The 18,713-nt window shown below is 44.3% G+C and overlaps 1 protein-coding gene across 15 annotated transcripts in view; it reads left to right on the forward strand.

The window, feature by feature from the left end:
* The window catches only part of PTPRS (protein tyrosine phosphatase receptor type S), a 784,683-nt gene extending 767,242 nt beyond the window's left edge, over nt 1–17,441 (forward strand). For all 15 annotated transcript variants that reach the window (XM_056571644.1, XM_056571636.1, XM_056571669.1 and 12 more), the window contains one exon: nt 15,468–17,441. In XM_056571644.1, coding sequence (XP_056427619.1) covers nt 15,468–15,536 — 69 coding nt within the window. In that variant the 3' untranslated portion in view covers nt 15,537–17,441. The remainder of the gene's footprint in view (nt 1–15,467) is intronic.
* Nucleotides 17,442–18,713: the final 1,272 nt, after the last annotated feature.

An 18,713-nucleotide genomic window follows, 5' to 3' on the forward strand; every position in this document is an offset into this window, starting at 1 on the left:
GATGTCTTCCAAAAGTAAAAACATGTCAACTTTATGATGCAAACATAAATAGAAATATTGTATATGTGAATCAATATATCATTTATTTGGAATGTCTATTTTCCTTATAAGCAGAGAGCTTCAAAGTTAGAAAAATGCTAAATTTTCAATTATTTCATCAAATTCGACAAAATTGACAAAAATGTACCACTAACATAAAGTAGAATATGTCACGAAAAAACATTCTCGGAATAGGGATGAAAAATAAAAGCATCCCAGAGTTATTAATGCTTAAATTGACAGTGGTCAGAATTGCAAAAAATGCTCCCGTCCTTAGGGTTATAATGGGCTCTGTCCCCAAGGGGTTAATGGTTATAAAATCTGATTGGGTGACTGTTACTAGTGGGGTACCACAGGGGTCCCTCTTGGGTCCTGTCCCATATAATATATTCATTAATGATCTTGTAGAGGGGTTGAATAGTAAAGTAGCAATCTTTGCAGAGGATACTAAACTCTGTAAAGCGGTAAACACAATAGAGGACAGTGCACTGTTACAAATGGATCTGGATAGGTTGGAGGTTTGGGCTGAGAAGTGGCAGATGAGATTCAACACTGATAAATGTAAGGTCATGCACATGGGTAAGAAAAATCCGGGCTGGGATTATGTGTTAAATGGGGGAACACTTGGGATGACTGATGTGGAAAAGGACTTGGGAGTCTTAGTTAACAGTAAATTTAGCTGTAGTGACCAGTGTCGGGCAGTTGCTGCGAAGGCAAATAAAATCATGGGGTGCATCAATAGGGGCATAAATGCCCACGACAAAGAAATAATTCTACCGCTGTACAAATCACTAGTCAGACCACACATAGAATACTGTGTACAGTACTGGGCACCAGTGTACAAGAAAAATATAGTGGAGTTGGAGAGGGTTCAAAGACGGGCATCCACGGTAATACGGGGAATGGGAGGATTACAGTACTCAAAAAGATTATCAGAATTAAGGTTATTTAGTTTAGAAAAAAGAAGACTTAAGGGGAGACCTAATAACTATGTATAAATATATCAGGGGGCGGTACAGAGATCTCTCCCATGATCTATTTATACCCAGGACTGTATCTTAAACAAGGGGGCATCCTCTACGTCTAGAGGAAAGAATGTTTCTACACCAGCACAGACGTGGGTTCTTTACTATAAGAGCAGTGAGACTGTGTAATTCTCTGCCTGAGGAGGTGGTAACCGGTGAACATCGCTGGTTATTTATACTAGATTTATAGGGACAGAACGTTGATCTGAGGATTTATTCTGACTGGAATGGAATTCCTATCGCCCGACGCCCGGGACATGCAGTTCCGGGCGCCGGGCAGGTGAATTTTTCCAGCCCGGCGGCAAGCAGGGCCGGACCTGACAAGCGCTGCGGCGCTCTGCACTTTTGGAGCGGGCTCCCGACTCATGCCCGCTCAATAATCTGCAGCCCCCGGCTGTGGAAACTTGCGTCCTCTGAATGCAGAGCAGGGGGAGGGGAGATGAGAAGCTGTGTACGTCCTATCTCCCCTGTTCTTCCTTCTTTCTCCCCATGCAGACCTGCATCCTCTACCTGCGCTCCACACAGCTCTAAGCTTCGGAGATCTGCGGGGAGGAGCGGACCCAAGTCTGCACGGGGTGCAAGTTTCCACCTCACACCGCCGCTAATAGCCAGCATGCGGCGCTCAGCAGTCTGTATGGAGCGGGCTCCGGACTCATGCCCGTTCCATACTGTTTTCAGTAGCCCGGGGCCGCTGCTAATAACCAGCATGCGGCGATCACCGCGGCTGGCTATTAACCCTTTAGATTGCCGCTGTCAAAGCTGACAGCGCCGTCTAAAGGGACATGTGTATGCTCCCTGGTGGGCTAGTGGTGTGGATCGCCCCCCCCCCTTCCCCGCAGAGTGATCGCAGGGTAGCCGGAGGGCTTACCTCTGTTCCCTGCTGTCCCGTGGCTCTGTCATTGATAGATCCTGGCTGGACTAGGCTATATCAATGGATTGCAGAGCACACAGATCAATTTAGCTCTATTCATCAGTATAAGGAATCTAATGATTCCTCCTACAAGTCTAATAAAGTGAAAAAAAAAAGTTTTAATAAAAGTTTAAAAGACACACATTAACCCCTTTTATGTTAAAAGTTCAAATCACCCCCTTTTCCTATATAAAAACATGCAAACATAATAAAAATAAATTTGTTATTACTTTGTGCATAAATGTACGACCTATTAAAATATAACATTATGTATCCCATACATAGTTACATAGTTACATAGTTAGTATGGTTGAAAAAAGACATACGTCCATCAAGTCCAACCAGGGAATTGAAGGGAAGGGTGTAAGGGGATAAGGGAAAGGGATGTAGTTTTATAATTCTGCATAAGCATTAATGTTATTTTGTTCCAGGAATGTATCTAACCCTGTTTTAAAGCTGTTAATTGTTCCTGCTGTGACCAGTTCCTGAGGTAGACCGTTCCATAAATTCACAGTCCTCACGGTAAAGAAGGCGTGTCGCCCCTTTAGACTAAACCTTTTCTTCTCCAGACGAAGGGAGTGCCCCCTCGTCCTTTGGGGGGGGTTTAACCTGGAACAGTTTTTCTCCATATTTTTTGTATGGGCCATTTATATACTTATATACGTTTATCATATCCCCCCTTAAACGTCTCTTCTCAAGACTAAACAATTGTAACTCCTTTAATCGCTCCTCATAGCTAAGATGTTCCATGCCCCATATTAGTTTAGTCGCGCGTCTCTGCACCCTTTCCAACTCCGCAGTGTCCCTTTTATGAACAGGCGACCAAAACTGAACAGCATATTCCAGGTGAGGCCGTACCAATGCTTTATAAAGGGGTAGTATTATGTCCCTGTCCCTTGAGTCCATGCCTCTTGTGATACATGACAATATCCTGCCGGCTTTGGAAGCAGCAGCTTGACATTGCATGCTATTCTGTAGTTTGTGATCTACAAGTACACCCAGATCCTTCTCTACCAGTGACTCTGCCAGTTTAATCTCCCCTAAGACATACGACGCATACGGTAAATGTAAAAAATACTAAACCACAGAATTGCAATTTTTATAATATCCCTAGAAAAAAAGTTAAAAAGCAATTAAAGAGTCAGACCGATAACAAAATGGTACCGATACAAAAAACAGATTATGGCGCAAAAAATTTGCCCTCATACAGCCTTGTAGGCAAAAAAATAAAGCTACAGGAGTAAAAAAATGGCAATTAAAAAAAATTCGAAAAAGTTCTGAATTTTTTAAAAATTTGTAAAACATGACGTAAACTATAGAAATCTGGTATTGCTGTAATCAGGCAACCTAAAGTATCAAAATACCATGTTAGCTCAACCACAAGGTAAATGGCGTAGAGAAAAAAAACACCAAATCTGCAAAATTATCTTTTACTATTTCAATTTCACTTCACCTAATATATATATATTATATATTTTTTTGTCCAGGAATATGTTATTGAAAAATTAAAAGGTATCATTATAGTAGGTACCGTATTTTTCACCATATAAGACGCACCCAATTTTAAAGGAGGAAGATCTAGAAAAAAAAGATTCTGAACCAAATACAATGTAAAGTATAGGACAGTGATCTTCAACCTGCGGACCTCCAGATGTTGCAAAACTACAACTCCCAGCATGCCCGGACAGCCGTTGGCAGGTAAGGTCCCTCCCGGTGTCCTGTAAGCTGTTCGGGATGCCGCGATTTCACCGCGGTGGTCCCGACAGCCCGACTGAGCAGCCGGGTTAGTTTCACTTTCCCTCCAGACGCGGGGGTCAGCTTTGATCGCCACGTCTGAAGGGTTAATACAGGGCATCACCGTGATCGGTGATGTCCTGTATTAGCCGCGATTCCCGGCCGTTGATGGCCGCAGGGACCGCCGCAATAGGACAGGGTTTTAATGTGTATTTGCCATATAAGATTTGGGGAAGAAAAAGTGCGTCTTATAGGGCGAAAAATACGGTAGTTATGGCTATTATAGGGCGAGGAGGAAAAAATTAGAGCATAAAAGTGAAAATTGGCCCGGACAAGTGGATCTTCATGAGGGACAAGTAGATTTTGCTCCATTTTAGTCCCGTGGACAAGTAGTTTTTTATAAAATTTCCACACCCCTGGACTGCCATATTTGGAATCAGGAAGGAATTTTTACCTCTAGTATGATTTTTTTTTTTTTGCCTTTCTCTGGATCAACTCAACTCGGTAGGGACTCATTAGGGCTATAGGTTGAACTTGATGTACTCTGGTCTTTTTTCAACCTTATGAACTATGTTACTATGTAAAGGACGCCTGTCCACAACCTCAAACAGTCACACTCCAAACCACACTATGTATATATATATATATATATATATATATATATATATATATATATATATTGTGGCAGTGTGGCAAGGAAAGGGTGTATTTCCTTGGCTCACCCTGCAGAAGCTCTCACCTGCTTCTTAAGTAATGAGGCAGGAAGGAAGGGAAGTGTATATGAGATGGAGACTCAGTCTAATCTAGGCTCTTCCTAGGAGACAGCATGTGGGCTGTAGGGAAGAGACAGAGCCTGCTGAGGAGTACACAGCCCGAGTTATGAGGGGCTCAAAGAGACTGCCATGAATTGTGAGTAGAAGGTTGCAGGGGACATATGTTTAACCGGCTGAGGGAAGCTCAGCGGTTGTTAGTCAGGACAAGCTGATCTGTTTAGTCAGTGACCAGACGGTCTAGGATTTTGTTTTGTTCCTGCTTTTTGTTTATTTCTTTCCCTGCAACCTGTCTAATAAAACTGGCAAGGGGCCAGATTTGCATTATAAGCATTTGTTTGCTGGTTTATTGAGAAGAATCGCATCCTGTGGCGTGGTCCAGGATGATCCCAGAGCTAATCCCCAAGACGGATCGTCACAATATATATATATATTATTATTATTATTATTATTATTATTATTATTATTATTATTATATTTTTTTTTTTTAAGAGCCGAGGAATGTGCTCTCGAATCACCCAAAGTGCAAGAAAAAGTGCAAACGTGTTACACTAAAAAAACATGCACAAAGGATGCGGTCTATCACAAGCCCTTCTCTGACAGGAGAGAGCCCCCCCCCTAACAAACCTTACCCTTAGCCTTCGGACCAAAAGGTACCTGCGAGATTCCTGGTTCGATGTCCCTTTTCACCGAAGCTACTAAGGCACCATAAATGCTCCTGGCATCCCCCTTGGCATTAGCCAAGGTGTTTGCTTGCAGAGCCATTAACGGTCGGTACACTGCCCATGCAGGAGTACCTGGGGTTTTTGCAGGGAGGTGCAGAACCTAATGGCCACACACACCTCCCCTAGACCGCTATGAGGGACACCCAGGAGGGCTACCGTAACCTAACAATTCTGTGGACACACAACACGCAAAAAGTGAATAAAAATAAATAAATAAGTGAATGTGCGCAGGTATACTGCCCAGACATCTGGCCAGATCTATAAAAATTTCTCCAATCCAAACTCCACTATGGCCAAGACCAAAGAGCTGTCGAAGGACACCAGAAGCAAAATAGTAGACCTGCACCAGGCTGGGAAGACTGAATCTGCAATAGGCAAGCAACTTGGTGTGAAGAAATCAACTGTGGGAGCAATTATTAGAAAACGGCACACATAAAAGACCACTGAAAAATCTCCCTCAATCTGGGGCTCCATACAAGATCTTACCCCGTGGTGTCAAAATTATCACAAGAACAGTAAGCAAAAATCCCAGAACCACACGGGGACCTAGTGAATGACCTGCAGAGAGCTGGGACCAAAGTAATAAAGGCTACCATCAGTAACACACTTTGCCACCAAGGACTCAAATCATGCAGTGCCAGACGTGTCCCCCTGCTTAAGAAAGTACATTTCTGGGCCCGTCTGAAGTTTGCTAGAGAGCATTTGGATGATCCCGAAGAGGATTGGGAGAATGTCATTTGGTCAGATTAAACCAAGGTAGAACATTTTTGTAAAAACTCAACTCGTCATGTTTGAAGGAGAAAGAATGCTGAGTTGCATCCTACGAACGCCATACCTACTGTGAAGCATGGGGGTGGAAACATCATGCTTTGGGGTTACTTTTCAAAATGACATTCAGTCATCATTTTAACCCTTTAGGTGTTTCACAGGAATTAGAAGCAAAGTGAAGGAGAAAATTCACAATCTTCATTTTTTACACTCGCATGTTCTTGTAGACCCAATTTTTTAATTTTTACAAGGGGAAAAAGGAGAAAATGTATACTTATATTTGTAGCCCGATTTCTCTCGAGTAAGCACATACCTCATATGTCTATGTAAAGTGTTCGGCGGGCGCAGTAGAGGGCTCAGAAGGGAAAGAGCGATAAGGGAATTTTGGAGAGTACGTTTTTCTGAAATGGTTTTTGGGGGGCATGTTGCATTTAGGAAGCCCCTATGGTGCCAGAACAGCAAAAAAAAAAACACATGGCATACCATTTTGGAAACTAGACGCCTTGAGGAATGTAATAAGGAATAAAGTGAGCCTTATTACCCCACAGGTGTTTCACGACTTTTGCATATGTAAAAAAATAAAAATAAATTTCCACTAAAATGTGTTTCCCCCCAAATTTCACATTTTTGCAAGGGTTAATAGCAGGAAATACCCCCCAATATTTGTAACCCCTTCTCTACTGAGTATGGAGGTACCCCATAAGTAGACCTGAAGTGCACTATGGGCGAACTACAATGCTCAGAAGAGAAGGAGTCATTTTTGGCTTTTTGAGAGCAAATTTTGCTCGGGGGGCATATCGCATTTAGGAAGCCCCTCTGGTGCCAGAACAGCAAAAAAAACCCACATGGCATACCATTTTGGAAACAAGACCCCTTGAGGAACGTAACAAGGGGTACAGTGAGCATTTGCCCCCCACTGGTGTCTGACAGATCTTTGGAACAGTGGGCTGTACAAGTTTTCATTTTCACGGACCACTGTTCCAAAGATCCGTCAGACACCTGTGGGGGGTAAATTCTCACTGCACCCCTCATTACATTCCGTGAGGGGTGTCGTTTCCGAAATGGGGTCACATGTGGGGTTTTGTTTTTTTTTGCGTTTGTCACAATCTGTAACAATCCGCTGTAACAATCAGCCACCCTTGTGCAAATCACCTCAAATGTACATGGTGCGCTCTCCCTTCTGGGCCTTGTTGTGCGCCCCCAGAGCAATTTGCGCTCACATATGGGGTATCTCTGTAGTCGGGAGAAATTGCATTACAAATTTTGGGGGGCTTTTTTCCCTTTTACCTCTTGTGAAAATGTAAAGTATAGGGCAACATCAGCATGTTAGTGTAAAAAATTAAATTTTTTTACACTAACATTCTGGTGTAGACCCCAACATTTCCTTTTCATGAAGGGTTAAAGAAGAAAAAGCCCCCCAAACCTTGTAACGCAATTTCTCCCGAGTACGGCGATACCCCATATGTCGCCCTAAACTGTTGCCTTGAAATACGACAGGGCTCCAAAGTGAGAGCGCCGTGCGCATTTGAGGCCTAAATTAGGGATTTGCATAGGGGTGGACATAGGGGTATTCTACGCCAGTGATTCCCAAACAGGGTGCCTCCAGCTGTTGCAAAACTCCCAGCATGCATGGACAGTCAACGGCTGTCCGGCAATACTGGGAGTTGTTGTTTTTCAACAGCTGTAGGCTCTGCTTTGGAAACAGTGGCGTACCGGACGTTCTTATTGGGGGAGTGGGGCTGTGTAGGGGTATGTGTATATGTAGTGTTTTTAACTTTTTATTTTATTTTGTGTTAGTGTAGTGTAGTGTTTTTAGGGTACAGTCACATGGGCATGGGGATTACAGCGAGTTTCCTGGCGCAAAGTTTGCTGCATCTCAAGATGCGAGAAACCCACTGTAAAAGCCTCGCCCATGTGAATGTACCCTGTACATTCACAGGGGGGGGGGGGGGTGCACCAGCTGTTGCAAAACCACAACTCCCAGCATGCATGGTCTGTTAGTGCATGCTGGGAGTTATAGTTTTGCAACAGCTGGAGGCACACAGGTTAGGAAACACTGAGTTAGAAACAGACAATGTTTCCCAACCAGTGTGTCTCCAGTTGTTGCAAAACTACAACTCCCAGCATACTCAGACAGCTGAAGGGCATGCTGGGAGTTGTAGTTTGGCAACATCTGAAGGGCCAGATGTTGCTGAACTAAAACTCCCAGCATGCCTGGACAGTCAGTGCATACTGGGAGTTGTAGTTTTGCAACAGCTGGAAGAGCACAGATTGGAGACCATTATACAATGGTCTCCAAACTGGGGCCCTCCAGATGTTGCAAAACTACAACTCCCAGCATGCATGGTCTGTTAGTGCATGCTGGGAGTTATAGTTTTGCAACAGCTGGAGGCACACAGGTTAGGAAACACTGAGTTATAAACAATGTTTCCCAACCAGTGTGTCTCCAGTTGTTGCAAAACTACAACTCCCAGCATGCCCAGACAGCTGAAGGGCATGCTGGGAGTTGTAGTTCGGCAACATCTGAAGGGCCAGATGTTGCTGAACTAAAACTCCCAGCATGCCTGGACAGTCAGTGCATGCTGGGAGTTGTAGTTTTTCAACAGCTGGAAGAGCACAGATTGGAGACCATTATACAATGGTCTCCAAACTGGGGCCCTCCAGATGTTGCAAAACTACAACTCCCAGCATGCCCAGACAGCCAAAGGCTGCCTAGGCATGCTGGGAGTTGTAGTTTTCAGACTCCTAGAAGCAGCAGTGAAGATCTTCACTGCTGCTTCTGAGGACCATATACTTACCTGCCTGTCCCATCGCTGCTCGTCCACGTGGCCGGTCCTGCTGCTGCTCCTCGGTCCCGCCAGGTAAGGCCGCCGGTCCCCTGATGTTCCCCCCCTATGCCGCAGGTCCCCGCGAGCCCCCGCAGCCATCGTCCCCCGTTCTGCCCGACTTCCAGGGGCGGGCAGTGCGGGGGATCTGAACTTTCACCCCAGATAACTGTGATTGGTCCACAGGGACCAATCACAGTGAACGCTGACCAGGACCATCAATGGATGGTCCTGGGGGTGAAGCAGAAGTTGTCCCCTGCTGGAAACAGCGGGACTTCTGCCAGTTAACCCGTGCGATGCTGCGCATAGCCGGGTTAACTGAATGTCATTTATAAACGCCGGAATGCGCGAACGCACTGCACAACCCGGCGTTTATATATGCCATTCTGCGGGAAGGGCTTAAAAAATCTTAATCCTTCCAGTACTTTTTAGGGGCTAAATACTACAGAGGAAATGCTTTACTTTTTAGATTTATCTGATATCATGACCACAGTGCTCTCTGCTGACCTCTGCTGTCCATTTTAGGAACTGTCCAGAGAAGGAGAAAATCCCCATAGCAAACATATGCTGCTCTGGACAGTTCCTAAAATGGACAGCAGAGGTCAGCAGAGAGCACTGTGGTCATGACATCAGAGAAATCTAAAAAGTAAAGTATTTCTTCTGTAGTATTTAGCCCCTAAAAAGTACTGGAAGGATTAAGATTTTTTAATAGAAGTAATTTACAAATCTGTTTAACTTACTGGCACCAGTTGATTAAAAAAAAAAAGTTTTCCACGGGAGTACCCCTTTAAGGAATCGGGGTGTATCTGTATGCCTTAACGTGTTAAAGGAAAACTATAACTGGGTTATAGTGTGGGTGGACAGGAGTCCAACGACATAAAATATGTCCAGTAAGTCCTGAGATATGTCCCTCTAAGGGCCAGATTAAGGCTGCCTGGAAGACGGAGCACTTCGTTATGATGGGGCCCCCCCCCAAAAGAAATTGGCCTGGGCATATTAGACTGTCGCTTTTTTTTTTTTGTGGGTGTCACAGGAGTCAGGCCCCTGTTAAAATAAAATGGGCTGCATGGTCTAAAATCACTTCAGTTCAGGTCACTCTTTCCAGCTGTTGCAAAGCTACAACCCCCATTATGTCTGGAGAGCTTCAGGCATTATAGGAGTTGTAGTTTTGTAACAGCTGGAGCCTCAAATTGGGGAACAGTTTCATCCATTATTACTGCAAAACTTAGAAGTGACGAGAGATCTAATGGGACAGTCAGGAGAATACACAGACATAAAATGACTCTTCTCTGGAGACGTCTTCTCTGTTGTCTTTCCTTTTCTTCTTCATTTGGTCCAGACGCCAGGTCTTCTTCCAGCTCCATCTTCCTCTGTAAAGTTTGACGCCTGGACATCATTGGTTCCTCACTCTGCCAGCCGATCCTCATCCTCTGTATAAAGACAACAATCATTATAACCCTTCAAGAGACTGTGCTTCCTAAATATAATACTGCCAAACCCTGTGTGACCTGTATATTATACTGCCAAACATCATGCCCTCTAAAAAGAATTCCACACACTGTGTCTTCCATAGTGTGCCCAGAGCAGCAGAATCCCATTGAAAACAAGCAAAATTCTGCTGGCGGAAGTTCATAGTGTGGATGAGCCCTAATTCCCCCAGACCCCTAAGTCCTCCTCCAAACTCCTGCTCCCAGAGACCCCTAAGGCTAGGTTCCCCCCCCCCCTTTTTTTTTTCCTGCAAAAACACAGAAAAACTGCTACTGCTTTTTCCTGTGTTATGGTAATTTTTTGGCATTGTTTTTCTTGTGCTTTTGCCTTCTCCGGAAACTTAGCCTTAAGGACCAGGGGAGGACTAAGGCTAAGTTTCCGGAGAAGGCAAAAGCACAAGAAAAAAAATGGCAAAAAATTACCATAACACAGGCTTCAACACTCCTGGTCCTTCTCCACTATTCCACTTTTCTGCACCCACACTGTGCTGCCAGGATATAATAGTGCCACGCACTGTGCTGCCAGGATATAATAGTGCCACGCACTGTGCTGCCAGGATATAATAGTGCCACGCACTGTGCTGCCAGGATATAATAGTGCCACACACTGTGCTGCCAGGATATAATTGTGCCACACACTGTGCTGCCAGGATATAATAGTGCCACACACTGTGGTGCCAGGATATAATAGTGCCACACACTGTGGTGCCAGGATATAATAGTGCCACACACTGTGCTGCCAGGATATAATAGTGCCACACACTGTGCTGCCAGGATATAATAGTGCCACACACTACACTGTACTGCCAAGATATGAGTGCCACACAATGTACCCCAGAACATATTAGTGCCACACAATCTACCCTAGGAAATAATAGTGCTACACAATATACTCTAGGACTTAATAGTGCCACACACTTTGCTGCCAGGATGTAAAAGTGCCACACATAGTGCTGTTAGGATATCATAGTGTCACACACTGTGCTGCCAGAATATAATAGTTCCCCACACTGTGTCGCTAGGATATAATAGTGCCTAACACTACACTGCCAGGATATTATGGTGCCATATGCTGTGCTACCAGGACATAATAGTGCCATATGCTGTGCTGCCAGGACGTAATGGTGCGACACACTGTGTTGCTAGAACATAATAACGCCACACAATGTACCCAGGACTTAAAGGGAAACTGACAGTCTGTTCACCTGCACTAAACCCAATACACTGGGTCATAGTGCAGGTGAACTGGAGTAGAAAAGGGTATATATAACGTGCATAAATTTGTGAAGTAGTTTAGAAGATATTGTCCCCTGTAGATTAAATGCAAAGCAGCTTTGCTGGGCAATGGAGGCTGCTCCTGCTTCCCAGCCTCATCCTGTATGAAGCGCTAGGCCTGCCCATGAATATTTATTACATATACACTCACTATATCCATGTACTCATCAGACATTATATATACACTCACTATATCCATGTACTCATCAGACATTATATATACACTCACTATATCCATGTACTCATCAGACATTATATATACACTCACTATATACATGTACACATCACACATTATATATACACTCACTATAGATATGTACTCATCAGACATTATATATACACTTACTATATACAACACATGGAGAAGGAAAAATGTCGGCACTGCCGCACTCACGATACTGCTGGAGTATACTGGATCACTGCACCGTCAGGTCCAGATGCCACAAATCCGGTGCTCAGTCCGCCATAAGCATAAGCGTAGATAACTTGAAAGAAGAGATCGCAGACGGCACTCACGGAAACAGCAAGAAGTTTTATTCGGGATCGCTGGTCCACACAACAAGAACGCCAGGTAAGTCGCCAGGACTTACCTGGCGTTCTTGTTGTGTGGACCAGCGATCCCGAATAAAACTTCTTGCTGTTTCCGTGAGTGCCGTCTGCGATCTCTTCTTTCAAGACACTTACTATATACATGTACTCATCACACATTACATTACAAGCACCAATACACTTACATTTTCCCCACATTGAAGTTAGAATCAGGTCTATGTCCTCCCGGAGGCTGGAGACTTCCACCCCATACTCTTCACCAGTAGACGGAGCCATGCAGTGCAGACGGGGCCAGCCGAGGGGGAGGGGCTTGTTAAGGAAGCACAGCCAGGATCTCATCTTAAGGCGGCAATACAGCTGTGTTGTGAGATCCTCGGCCAGCAGGAATTAGCTGTACTGAGAATCTTTTTGATACAGTCTGCTGCCTGTGATCTCCTTCCCCCGGTCCACTGGCACCATGGAAGCTGCAGGGGACTTCTCAGGGTTTTTACTTGGGGGGGAGCACAGCATGATGTAGGGGGGGCCTTGGCCCCCTCTGGCCCCTCGTTAGTGATGCCTCTGAACAGCAGTAGTGAGACTCCGGTGGCAGTGGTGAGGATCCCCCTCCTGCAGGGAGCACCGCTGGGGCAGGGATAAGCCGGTTATGTCAGCAGTGTCCCTGCCCTGGCTTACTGTGCATGAGGCCGTGGTGAGTGCAGCACACACAGTATACATCCACACACCCAATTATAATACCCCCGTCATCCTCCTTACTTGCGGCTGCCATGAAGGGAGATCACCGATGAGGCCTGTTGCTAATCAGGTCCCGGGTCCCAGCAACGTCAGAGGCACAGACTTCCTACTTCCTTGCTCCCCTTCCTGGCTCCCTGGGCCTGCTGACAGTAGCGGGAGGGGCCCCCCTTGTTTCACTGGGCACATGGGGCCCGGAGCAGGAGCTCCATAAGCTCCAATGATAATCCGGCCCTGATCCCTCTGCTTAATTCAGTGAATCGTGTGCAGGGGGCGGGGCTTCTCAGGTCAATTTACATGTTCATTGTCTATGACTCCCCATCCTAGTGAAGAGGAGTCACAAACAATGAATATGTAAATTAAGCCAGTGAAGGCCCACCCCCTGTGTGCAATTCACTGAATTTAGCAAAGGATCTTCTGGGTGACATATCTCAGGACATACTAGACATATTTAAGTAAGTGACCCCTCATTGGATTCCTGTTCACCCACACTATAACCCGGTGTATTGTTTTTTTTTTTGTAGGTGATTTTGTAGGTGAACAGGATGACAGTTTTCCTTTAACCCCTTAACGACCACGGACATAAATGTACGTCCTGGTGCAGCGGTACTTAGCGCACCAGGACGTACATTTACATCCTGTCTATTACTGCGAGCATCGGAGCAGTGCTCCCGTCATACACGGCAGCAGCCGATGACCCGCCGGTAATGGCCGACATCTGCGATCACACGGATGTCCGCCATTAACCCCTCAGATGCCGTGATCAGTACAGATCACAGCATCTGCGGCAGTGCGCATGTTAAAATAGATGATTGGATCGCCCGCATTGCTGCCACGGGGATCCGATCATCTGTAATGGCGGACGGAGGTCTCCTGTTCTGATCTGAGATCGAGCAGACAAGATCAGAAGATAATACTGATCAGTGCTATGCCCTATGCATAGCACTATCCCCTTTGGATAGGGGATAAGATGTCTAGGGGCGGAGTTCCCCTTTAAGGTTAAAATTGGCTTAGTCCTTAATGGGTTAAGTGGCTTTGAAGCGAGCGCAGGTGCTTTGCTTGCTTCAGAGCAGTGAGTGTCAGCTACCATCTGCTTATGCTGGACAGTAGCGATGCCACCACTGCCCAGCATTTAGCCCTTAAGACATCATGATCAATGCCGATTACTGCATCTAAAACCAAAGTTGAAGTTGCCAGTAGCTCAAGGAAGCTCACTGAATCCCCGCAACGTGACCGCAGCGGTTCCATGAGCTAAAATGGCGAAGAAGGATCCCATTAGCCAGGCTATATCAGTGGATTGCTGATTACACTGTATAATGCTATGCCATGATAACGAACATCATCATTTTATTGTACAAGTCATGTTTTTTTTTTTTTCTTGTTTTTTTTTGGGGGGTGGGGGATGACAATATAGGGTTTTATTGGAAAAGGGGCATTTATTTTATTAATTTTTTACACTTAATTAATTAAAAAAACTTTTATTTTTATATTTTTCACATTTTACATGCTGTAGTACATCTATCCTGCAGCACAGTTTAACTGTCAATATACACTGGCATGCAGCCTGTGGGATGCAGCCTATGGATGGACCTTACAGGCTACCCAACTAGGCAGACAGTAGGCCATCACCTGGCCTCCTGCTGCCATGGCAACCAACGAGGCCCCCCCGATTGTATCGCGGGATCGCCGGTGGTGAACAGGAGCAGTCGTCTTACCTTGTCAATCCCCTAGATGTTTTGATCAGGACTGTTCATGGTATCTATTGGGTTAATGCTACCGAGACCCGCGTGATCCCGGTCTTGTCAGCCGCGGCGAGACCCTGGCTGTAATTGACAGCCTGTCTCACTAGTGATCTTCTGCAGTGCATTGCACTGAGCAGGCACCCAGTTGCAATAACATGTAGGCAACTGAGACTTATGCATACGTCCTAGTGCGGGAAGGGGTTAAAACACAAATTAAAATTGGCTGTGTCCTAAAAGGGGTCACGCCCCCTCCCATAGACTTGCATTGAGGGTGTGGGGCGTGACATCACATGGGGGCGGAGTCATGACATCACGATCTTCCGTCCCTGTGGTCGGGAGGAATTAGCCCGAGAGCCTCCAGTGCTTCCGGAAGCAGTTACAGGTGGGTGGTGCTTGCTATATTGTGGGGGTCCCCAGCAGCGGGTCCCCGGCGATCAGACATCTTATCCCCTATCCTTTGGATAGGGCATAAGATGTCTAGGGGCGGAGTACCCCTTTAACGCCAAAATGGGCTGAGTCCTTAAGGAGTTAAAGGGATTTTATGATGAAAGAAAAAAAGTTTTAAGTTTCAGGGGGCCTTAAAAATATGGACAAAAGGATACTCATCTTCCCAATTGAGTCCCCACTGCTGACTACTTCCTGGTGATGTCTCAACACATCTGATTGGCTATTTTCTGAGGCAGGTCAACATTGTGGCGACTGATTGGCTAAGTGACCATTTCTTGTATGTTGAGATATCACCAAGGATTCAGGCAGTCAGACCAGTGGCAAGTGAATATTTCCAATTTTTTTATTTTGAAGACAACCTGACCATTTTCTTGTAGTAGTAGTGTGGTGTAAAACAAGCATTAAATCCAGTATTTTCTTTTTTTTTTTTTCAACATTTTAGGATGAATACCAGTTTTGCTACCAGGCTAGTTTGGAGTATCTGGGCAGCTTCGATCACTATGCAACATAAGAAGCCATCTTAAATGAACACTGTCAACCACAGACATCATTGCAGTTTCTGCTGACCCTCCAAAAAGGCCTAAACTTATAAACTGAAAGACTCTAGCACCAGGGATGGGAAGTTAAACACATTTTTACAGATATCACATTCAGAAGAATCCTGTGGTAAAAAGACACAGACTTTTTGACTTCTATTTAAAAATGCTTTTGGTGTGATACTTCAATCACTGTTCTTGAATATACATGGATCTTGTACCAAAAGTGGTAATCCCAGCTTGTGTAACAATGTATGTTCTTTTATAAGAGGATAGCAGGAACTAATGTTGCATCCTTAAGGCTCATTTTATTTTTTAAACTTTGAAATGTAGAACTGTTCAGACAGAATAACTGCAATGTTTGTGATCTGGTAAATTTAGAGTTATTTATGCGTGTGTTGTAACTTTACCAAAAGCCCTTGAAGAAAAAAATTAACTGGGCAACAGTAAATTAAAGCAGTGTGATGGTGAAAACCAGGGCTGGACAAATTGTAACTCAACCACTGAGCCACCACTACCTGCCTCTGCCTTGCAACATTCCTAAAAAAATGTGGTTATGTCAAGACTTATTACTAACAATTTGCACATATCTTTATTTAAGCCGTACAGAAGGTTTCAGCCTACCTTATCTCTCCTAGAAGATTTGACATAAAATGTTTGATTTTCTTAAAGTTCCTTGGTTGATTGTAAATTAGAGAGGAGATAGGGTAGGAATCTGCTGCACACTTATGTCCAGCAGTTAAGTGACTGTGGCCAATCATGTGTTTTTACTTATTTATTTTTTATGTCCACAATGCAGTGTGTCCAAAACCCAAAGTGCAGCTTGTATATTTCAAAGTGTACATCAGTAGCTTGCTTTTAAGTATTGTATCTGTATCCATTTAAGTGATATTAAACTTAGACCCCTTTTTATATTGTATTGCCTTTTTGTAAAGAGAAAAATATCAATGTAATGAAGAGACATTCTACAGTTCATATTCTGTTCAAAGACTGTCTATTTTTTTTACTGTAGAGATGTTATAGACGATGTTTACTAAACACACCAGTAAGCTGCTCTTCTTCCGTCTACTTTTTCTACTCCCTAATATAAATTCTGTCAGATTGTTCATTCAGATTAGAAACAATTTAACACATCATTCCACCCAACTATGGAATTTGGGTTTATAATACATGCACCAAAAATATTTATTTACTAAAAAAGAAAACAAAACAAAAATAACAAACAAAAGAAAAATATGTAAATAGAAAATAACTTGTCTCACAGGCCCCTTTCAACTCTTTAGTCTGTGCTCTTCATTTTTCATGGACCTCAGAGTACATATGTGGCTGATAAAAATTCACAGATGTCTTTCTTTTAGGAGAGAAGAGTTTAAGAGGTTAAACAAATCTGCTTTATTAGTAAAGCATTAATACCTAGAACTGTTTGTAATTTACAGCCATTTAATTACATAACAATTGACCCACATGTAAAAGCGTTTTTAACTAATAGTAACATATTAAAAAGGAATGTGTGTAATTCAGAAATGTGCATATTTTGTAAGACTTCCTGCTTTGTGGAACAATCTGCTTTTCCCATATAATAAAAACTGTAGTTCTAAAGAGCCACTGGAACTTGATAAACTACACTCAGAATGTACAGACAATGGTGATACTATGTGCTAACAATTACAGAACATTATCTGGGAAGGGATGTAGTCACAAGATGCTGCATTCAGTAACATTGAAACTACTTCTAAAAACAAAATTTAAACCCTCTGTTCATCTTAATTGTAAAGTAAAACTGTCAACTTTATAACTGTAATTGAAACAGCTATGAAATGTGATTTACTCACCATAATGTATGTAGAAATATCAACTTTGTATTAAAGAAGTCAAAATGACCATATTGACTAATGGTTTCTGATAAATGTGGTTAGAAAACAGAAATAACTAGCTATAAAACATGTTGCTTGTCCACACAGAGCATGTATTTGATAAACTGGAAAGATTAACATACTCCTAATGCAGAAACAGTAAGCAGAGCAAGATGTTTCAACCATTTTCCCATAGACTATTCCTGGTAAGTACAAAAAAAAAATTGCATGTCTGAAGGTGGTCTACCAAACTTGAGTTAGGCCACGTTCACACAGACATATCCGCAGCGTATTTTGTGCTGTGGATCCGCCAATGATAGACCCCTACATTAGGGCTCCATCTGTGCCTGTTCATAGCAGCAATCCGCCACTACGAGCAGACACGCGACAATGCGCAAGTTGCCTTGCGCATGCGCAAGTTGCCTTCCGCATTCTATGCGGGAGCTATATCTCCAGTTTCGGAAATCTCTGAGCTTTCGGGACTGGGGACATGACGTCACGCCACGCCCCCTCCATTCATGTCTATGGGAGGGGTCCATCAGGCTCCACCCATAGACATAAATGAAGGGGGTGTGGCGTCACGTCCCCAGTCCCGGAAACCCGGAGATTTCAGAAATTGGAGACGCAGATCCCGCATAGAAGGCGGGTGCTGCAGGGAGATCGTGGGGGGTCCCAGCGGCGGGCCCCCCACGATCAGACATCTTATCTCCTATCCTTTGGATAGGGGATAAAATGTTTTTGCCCGGAATACCCCTTTAAAGGAAATCTGTCACTACATTCACCCGCACTAACCAGCAGTACTGGCTAGTAGTGTGGGTGACACTGATTAAAACGATACCGTTTGTGTCCGGATCTGTCGCAGCGTTCCAGAGATATCTTTATTTTACTGGATATGCAAATGAATAGTCTGGGGCATGTGCGGAGCTACGATCCCGGCCTCGGGCACAGTGACATCTGCGCTCTACCTATATTCACTTCATTCCCTGCTCTGTCTTAGTGCCTACTGCACAATGCAAAATTACAACTCCCAGCATGCCTAAAAAGCTAGGCATGTTGGGAGTTGTAGTTTTGCATTGTGCAAAATGTTTCACCAGCCTAGACCAATGATTCCCAACCGCGGTGCTGCGGCACACGTGTGTGCCGTTCAGCACTGCCCGTAGTGCCGCGGGATTTTGCCGTGATTTTTTTCTTTTTTATTATAATTTTTATTTTTAAATGTCCCGCCCCGGCCTGACGGCGCAGGGGGGGGTGGGGGGGTGGGGGGGGAGGGAAGTCTGCGTGCGGACTGTGCACACAGCG

This window comes from Hyla sarda, chromosome 1, assembly GCF_029499605.1.
Source record: "Hyla sarda isolate aHylSar1 chromosome 1, aHylSar1.hap1, whole genome shotgun sequence".
Taxonomy (NCBI): Eukaryota; Metazoa; Chordata; class Amphibia; order Anura; family Hylidae; genus Hyla; species Hyla sarda.